Source organism: Cebus imitator, unplaced genomic scaffold, assembly GCF_001604975.1.
Source record: "Cebus imitator isolate Cc_AM_T3 unplaced genomic scaffold, Cebus_imitator-1.0 Scaffold440, whole genome shotgun sequence".
Lineage (NCBI taxonomy): Eukaryota > Metazoa > Chordata > Mammalia > Primates > Cebidae > Cebus > Cebus imitator.
This window is the reverse complement of record NW_016107755.1, coordinates 250,496-258,087: the sequence shown is the minus strand read 5'-3', so window position 1 is coordinate 258,087 and position 7,592 is coordinate 250,496. Positions and strand designations below refer to the sequence as shown.

The 7,592-nt window shown below is 51.7% G+C and overlaps 3 protein-coding genes across 3 annotated transcripts in view; 1 reads left to right on the top strand and 2 right to left on the bottom strand.

Annotated features, from left to right (window-relative positions):
* MDC1 (mediator of DNA damage checkpoint 1) overlaps nt 1-1,686 on the bottom strand; it is a 19,706-nt gene extending 18,020 nt beyond the window's left edge. The window contains exon 1 of the mRNA XM_017510464.2: nt 1,330-1,686. The gene's annotated coding sequence lies outside the window, so the exon portion shown is untranslated. The remainder of the gene's footprint in view (nt 1-1,329) is intronic.
* Nucleotides 1,409-2,564, bottom strand: LOC119466701. Its single transcript, XM_017510465.2, has 2 exons — nt 1,709-2,564; nt 1,409-1,548 (listed from the first exon to the last, which is right to left on the bottom strand). The coding sequence occupies exons 1-2, from the start codon at nt 2,268-2,270 to the stop codon at nt 1,475-1,477; spliced, it is 636 nt and encodes a 211-aa protein (XP_017365954.2). The 5' UTR covers nt 2,271-2,564; the 3' UTR covers nt 1,409-1,474.
* Nucleotides 2,565-4,211: 1,647 nt separating this feature from the next.
* The window catches only part of TUBB (tubulin beta class I), a 5,155-nt gene continuing 1,774 nt past the window's right edge, over nt 4,212-7,592 (top strand). The window contains exons 1-4 of the mRNA XM_017510427.2: nt 4,212-4,552; nt 6,499-6,607; nt 6,872-6,982; nt 7,289-7,590. Coding sequence (XP_017365916.1) covers nt 4,496-4,552; nt 6,499-6,607; nt 6,872-6,982; nt 7,289-7,590 — 579 coding nt within the window. The 5' untranslated portion in view covers nt 4,212-4,495. The remainder of the gene's footprint in view (nt 4,553-6,498; nt 6,608-6,871; nt 6,983-7,288; nt 7,591-7,592) is intronic.

Here is a 7,592-nt window from a genome sequence, read left to right as displayed (position 1 = left end):
TTCTCCTGCCTCAGCCTCCTGAGTAGCTGGGATTACAGGCACGTACCACCAAGCCCAGCTAATTTTTTTTTATTTTTAGTAGAGACGGGGTTTCACCATTTTGACCAGGATGGTCTCGATCTCTTGACCTCGTGATCCACCCGCCTCGGCCTCCCAAAGTGCTGGGATTACAGGCTTGAGCCACCGTGCCTGGCCTGTTCTAATTATTTTATATTGACTCTGACTCATTAAATCTTCACAGGAACCTCACAAAGTAGGTATTATTATCTTTCATTTCCTCACATAAAGAAACTGCAACACAGCTGGGTTCAGACTTTCAGATCTCCTTGAAACATATATAAATAAGCATATATAAGGTTAAGACTTGCCCCAAATCACTCAAATAATGCCTCTCCTCTAATATCTTCTGATGGCTTTTCATGCCCACAGAATAAAACCTAAACTCCTAGCAAGACCTTCCATGAGCTGAACTTTACATCTTGTAACGCCCGCCCCCATCATCCCCCAAAAGACACAAACTTTTCCCCCAATCTCCAAGCACACTGTTCTTGTCCCCCACATCTTCTTGTCCCTTACATCTTCATTCCTTGGCCTTTTCCCGCCTAGTTTTCTGGTCCGACTTCTACCTATCCTTTAAGATTCAGTTCAAATGTCACTTTCCTTTTTTTTTTTTCGAGATGGAATCTCGCTCTGTCACCCAGGCTGGAGTGCAGCGGCGCTATCTTGGCTCACTGCAACCCCTGTCTCCTGGGTTCAAGCACTTGTCCTGCCTCAGCCTCCAGAGCGGCTGGGATTACAGGTTTCGGCCACCACGCCGGCTAATTTTTGTATTTTTAGTAGAGACGATGTTTCACCATGCTGGCCAGGATGGTCTTGAACTCCTGACCTCAGGTGATCTACCCACCTCGGCCTCCCAAAGTGCTGGATTACAGGTGTGAGCCACCGCACCCAGCCTCAAATGTCACTTTCAAATCAAAGCCTTCCCTGGCGTCTTCCCTGCTTTCTGGTGTTCCTGGTGTATCCTCACTGTTCCACAGTGGTCAATGGACTTGTGGTTACCCTAAGATCTCTCACTATATTGGAACCATTACTTTCCATTTTTGCCTTCACACCAGGCTCCAGGACTGGATTACGGAAACTGTGTCTTTCCCCTAGGGTTCATCATATTCATTCAGTGGTTATGGTGTACCTAGTGCTGTTTTAAGTATTCAGGATACATCTGTGAACCAAACATAATCAACCCTGCCCTCGGGAAGGCTCATCACCGAGCCTACTGATGAAGGAACAAATGAGAGGAGATGGAAACAAAATAGCATAAATAGAATTCACCTGAAAAGATGCCACTCTAGAGGGAAACTGTTGACAGGTAGGGAAAGTAGGACGCCCCACGGAGAAACCTGGAGGCGGAGGTTGCGGTCAACTCCGTCCTTATGACAGGCCAACTCAGCGGGCGCCCACCACGCTTGGCTCCAGTTCAATTAGCCACCATCTTTGGTCCACACCTCAGTGGGTTCCCTGGTGGCCCAACGTCTCCCTGTGTCTTCATACCTAAACTCGGGGCGGGGCGTCAGGTAAGATAAGTGTTACAGTCCCAGAAGCGAACTTCCAAGTCACCTCCGCCCAGTCGCACCCAAGGCATGCCCCTTCCGCTTTCCGGGAAAGCCAAGATGGCTCCCGGGGAGCCGTGGGCGAGGCCCCTAGAACTCACCTATTTTGAGTCCCCGCGCGCGCCACCAGTAACGGTCGCGACCCGGGTGGAGCGAGTGCGTGCGCCGAAAAAGAGCCGACTCGCTGATTGGCTTCTGCTGCTGTCTTTCATAGCCCTGCTGAGGGCTGCAGCCAGCCGAGCGGAGGCACACCCAGAGCCCCGCCCCCGCCCCGCCCCGCCCCGCCCCCTTACGGCTCAAAGGGGAGGGGTCTCCCAGGATGCTGAAATCAGTTAGATGAGACGGTAACTCAGGGCCGCTGTGCGCCCACAGAGTAGTGCGCGTCGATTGGGCAGCTCCAAGGGACAACCCACTCCCGCTTGCCCGCCTACCACCCACTTCCCGCGCAGATTTCCAAACCGCGACCAGAGAGTCTGGCGCCAGCTGCTGGCAACGGATAGAGGGCCTGTGCCATAGACGTCTGATGTGTTTGGCACGGCCAGAGCGCCCTTCCTCGGTCCTCCCAGACATGGTGACCGCTGACTCATGAGAAATGAAAGTGGGTTGCGGGTTGCAGTCGTGGCTGGAGGCTGTAGCTTGGAGAACAGCCCGTAGGCGTGGCATTTCACTCCTTGTTGCAATGGAATTTCATTTCCTTTTGATTTGGTTTGTAGTAGAAGTCATGTCATTTTTCCCTGGGAATTCATCTCTGGCGGACATTTTGAGATCATTTTCTTAAATCCAATTATCCTAAAGTAAAGATTTGTAGGCGAACAGAGAAAACTGGTTTGCTCTCTATCTTAAAGGCTGTCTTCACCTTTCGAGGGGCGAGGGAAGGATGATAAAATCACTGAGACGTTGTTTCGCTCTTGTTGCCCAGGCTGGAATGCAGTGGCGCGATCTCCGCTCACCGCAACCTCCGCCTCCCGGGTTCAAGCGATTTTCCTGCCTCAGCCTCCCGAGTAGCTGGGATTACAGGCATGCGCCACCACGCCCGGGTAATTTTAGTAGAGACGGGGTTTCTCCATGTTGGTCAGGCTGGTCTCGAACCCCCGACCTCAGGTGACCCCCGCCTTGGCCTCCCAAAGTGCTGGGATTACAGACGTGAGCCACGGCACCCGGCCCATTTTATTATCTCACAATATGACATTAAGAAAATGGTAACTGTAACATTTGTATAATTCATTAAGTCGGTCCGTTATCTCAATTCTTTGAGATAACATTCAAATAAGTAGATTTTACAAACGAGGAGTTGAATCCTTGCAAAGTTAAAGGACTTCCCTAGGTTCCTACAGAGACAAATTGAAACAGGTTATCGAATTCTATATTTTGGGTTATTTCTACTTCCACAAAATAACTGTTATTTCCCTAAAACATAAGTTACATTTTAAGTGGGTAGAGAGGGGTTTACACACGTTGATGTTCCCTTATTTAGAAGGCAACTTAGAAATACATTGATCTGTGTGTGATCGAATGTGAATTAACAATGACGTGAACTTGATATCACATTTCTGAGTGCTTACGACATTCTATTGACTGTATGCTTCTCACCAGACTGCAACATCCTGGAGGACAGGGAGCTAATTCTTAATCATTTTGTATCCCTAGTTCCTAATTTGGTGGATACATAGTATCTATCAAATAAGTGAATGTATCTCTGGGAAGCAGCAGATGGACTCTGTCTTGGGCCCATCCAATTTCCCCCCATCCATTACCTCTCCTTTTTCAATACTAGATCTTTTGCAGAGTTGCAATGGCGGCCACCTGGTCAGTGAGATCAGCGAATTGAAAAACCACTGACTTCATCAACGTGTCTAGAGAGGTAGGCTGAAAAAAAACTGAAAATCTATCAGGCATCTCATTCCATAGTTCCCTATTTGACAAGAACACCAAGGTGTCTTGAAATTCTGCCCTAAGGTCCAGATCTCCTACGTGGATGGAGACTTCTGGCTTCAGAAATCCCCGACGTCGGTTTCTCTAAACCATTCATTTTATTCTTTGAACATACTCTCCAGACATCTCTATCTTGAAAAGCCCTTGCTGCAATTTTGTTTCTCTTTCAAAACAATGACTCGAAAATTCCCAAGGAAATAGCAAGAGGGCAATTCCCTCCTTGCAGTGTTTGAGGGAGCAGAGGCTTACTGAAGTTCATGCCTTGGGTTACCAAGTGTCAGAGGTTGCAGACTACCTCGGTACCACACTTCTCCCAGTTTTCGCTGAGCTGAGCAATCCTGTCTTTCCCAGAGGTACTGCAGCCGGGAGCTTTCAGGGCGTGCCTACGCCACCACCCAACTTCTGGAACCCCAGATTTCTCAACTGCTGTATCCCCGAGAAGTGATCACTTTTTGTACAAAAACCTCAGGCAAAGAAGAAAGGAACCTTGCGCAAGGTCGTTTTTCATTTACAAAACAAAAACCGCACAAAAACCAAGCCGGTACCCACCCATTCGTCACATCATTTTGCAGCGTGGACAACAATAGGGGACTACAACTCCCAGAGAGGACTGCAGTCGTCCACTGGCTCAGAGGCCAATGGACGCCCGGTACATGACCGACATCGTCTAATCACGGCCAGGCTCGATGAGGCTTTGTCTCCCGACCGCGCGCGGGGCCGATTCTCCCGCCTCCCAGCCCCGGCGCACGCGCGCCCCGCCCAGCCTGCCTTCTCTCCGCGCCCTCCCCTCTCCTTTCTCCCTCTCAGAACCTTCCTGCCGCCGCGTTCGCACCTCGCTGCTCCAGCCTCTGGGGCGCATTCCAGCCTTCCAGCCTGCGACCAGCAGAGAAAAAAAATTACATATTTTTTTTGCCCCGTACATACCTTGAGGCGAGCAAAAAAATTAAATTTTAACCATGAGGGAAATCGTGCACATCCAGGCTGGTCAGTGTGGCAACCAGATCGGTGCCAAGGTAAGAATTTTACACCTCTTTTATTGCTTTTTAGAAGGAAAAATCCAGGTAAGTTATGAAAAAATGGTTGTGGGGCATTTGCACCCTTCATCCTTAATCAAGCCTTGCCCCTCCCAACCAAGTTTGTTACATTTATATACATAACAATTGTAGCTAGCATTCGCTTTTGGAAAGTTGGGAATCATTTTTCCTGGCAGACACATTTTGGAGAAACTAGCAAAAGAGCTCTTCGGGTTTCGGGGGCGGGAGGACCGAGGATCTGTGAGATTTTTTACTTAGAAGCGCTTCTAACGGTCCGAGAACCGGGCAGGGAGAGAGATGCGGAAATGGTCGGAGACAAAGCGGGGCGAGGTTTTGCCCATGTGCATCCCGCCCAACCCCCTTGCGGGGTTCGTGGGGCCAAACCGGAGCGGGTAGGGGCGAGGCAGTCGGGCGGCTGCGGAGAGCTCCAGTGCAAGGGTTGGGGGGCGACGCGCCGGGGGGGCTGCGCTGCGCGCTACTCTTCACAAAAGACCAGGGATCCCAGCACGCCCGCGACCCCTGAGAGCGGATCCTGTAGTTGTCCCTGGGTGGAAGGAGACCAAGAGCGGGATTAATTTTACTTGCTTTCATGGCCCCTAATAGAGACCATTTTAGGGCGTGAAGGGATATAGAGAGAAAATGGGGTGTGTGACTTTTTTTTTAATAAGTCCCTGAGGACTTAAGGGGAGAGAAAGAATGCACGAAATCAAGGGGGGAAAATCTAGCGAAGGAATAAAATTCGAGGCCAAGGGGAATTTTTTTTTTTTGCGCGCGGTTACAGTGTGGCGGGGGAGGGGCGGGAGGAAGTGCGGCTGCTACGTTGTAGCAGAAGGGCGGGGCCCTGCGGGGCGGGGCCGAGGCGCGCGCGGGGACAATGCGGTCCTGCCCGCCGGCGGGGGCGCGCTACCTTGAGCCCCGCCCCTCGTGCGCGGAATTCTTGCCCCTGGCCCCACCCACGTACGAAGCCTTTTGTCGGCGGCTGGACCTGCGCGTGCGCCGCAGTCACGTGGAGGGCGGGGGGGTGGGTGGTCGACTGCGGCAGCCGCTTTCTTCTCGGACCCCCCCACCCCCAGGCCTTTTGTGCGCGGCGCGGTGGGGCGGTGCCCAGCGCTGTGGAAGGAGAGCGGCGCTTATCCTAGTGTGGTCGACCTCCTTCCGCCCACCCGAGCGCTTAGGGCTGGCTGCACATATCTCACCCCAATCGGAGAAAGCTGTGACTTTCCCGAGGGAGCGAGTGTCTAGGGGAAGGGTGTGGCAGGCACACGGGATGCCAGGCCCTAGAACAACGGCCTGAGGGCGTGTGGAATTAAAATAGGAGGTGTGGGGCCGAGGCGGTCTGATCCTGGGCAACAAAGCGAGGACCCCCACCCCGTTTCTACAAAAAAATAAAAATTCATTGTGCGTGCTTGCGCGCGTCTGGGGTCCTAGCTAATCGAGAGGCTGAGGTGGGAGGATCGGTTGAGCTTGGCAGCTCCAGGCAGTCTTGGAGCTGTGATTGCGCCACTGCCCTGCAGGCTGAGCAACAGGAAGACCCTGCCTTAAAAATTATAAAAAGAGGCCGGGTGCGGTGGCTCACGCTTGTAATCTCAGCACTTTGAGAGGCCAAGACGGGCGGATCACGAGGTCAAGAGATCGAGACCATCCTGGCCAACGTGGTAAAACCCCCTCTCTACTAAAAATACAACAATTAGCTGGGCGTGGTGGCCTGTGCCTGTAGTCTCAGCTACTTGGGAGGCTGAGGCAGCAGAATCGCTTGAACCCAGGAGGCGGAGGTTGCAGTGAGCCAAGGTCTTGCCACTGTGCTCCAGCCTGTGTGACAGCAATACTCCGTCTCAAAAAAATAATAAAAGATGAAATAAAAAATGGTACTTGCGACATAGTTGGCTGGGACTTGAGCTGTTGTACTTTTTGCTCTCGCCCGGCAGTTCTGGGAGGTGATCAGTGATGAACATGGCATCGACCCCACTGGCACCTACCACGGGGACAGCGACCTGCAGCTGGACCGCATCTCCGTGTACTACAATGAAGCCACAGGTGAGGGCAGGAGCCCGGGCAGCTCGGGTTTCCTTCCCTGTCTCCCACTTCTCTGGAGTCTCTTTTCATTCTTGTGCACGCCTTACCCTCTGGGTGAATCTGTCATCCTTTCCCTTGAGTGAGCCACCGTCAGGGCCAGACGTCTGCTGCCACCTGGTGGCAGGACCTGGAATGACAGGTCTGGGATCCCTGCTGCCTCCCAGCCTCAGTATATTTATAAATCTTCTCTGCCAGATCTCACAGCTTTTACTTTATTTCCTATAGGTGGCAAATATGTTCCTCGTGCCATCCTGGTGGATCTAGAACCTGGGACCATGGACTCTGTTCGCTCAGGTCCTTTTGGCCAGATCTTTAGACCAGACAACTTTGTTTTTGGTGAGTTATACAGACAGTAGCAGATGATACACCATTGTGTTCAACTTATTTAGCTCCAAAGACAGAGCAAAAGTTAGGAAATGATTGTTGTACTGGCGTGCTAATACAGAACTGTGTTCTGAAATGTAATGGAGGGTAGAGGTAGTGACTGCTATTGCTGGTCAATTATGGGGCAGTAGGGGGAGAATACATCACAGAGAAGGAGAAAGAAGACACATCCAAGGGAATTAATTCCAAAAGCTGAAAGACGGAAACATGTATCTTCCATACCCTGTTAATTGAGCTTTTCTCCTGACTGCATTGCAGGTCAGTCTGGGGCAGGCAACAACTGGGCCAAAGGCCACTATACAGAAGGGGCCGAGCTGGTTGATTCTGTCCTGGATGTGGTCCGCAAGGAGGCTGAGAGCTGTGACTGCCTTCAGGGCTTCCAGCTGACCCACTCACTGGGCGGGGGCACAGGCTCTGGAATGGGCACTCTCCTTATCAGCAAGATCCGAGTAGAGTACCCTGATCGCATCATGAACACCTTCAGTGTGGTGCCTTCACCCAAAGTGTCTGACACCGTGGTCGAGCCCTACAATGCCACCCTCTCCGTCCATCAGTTGGTAGA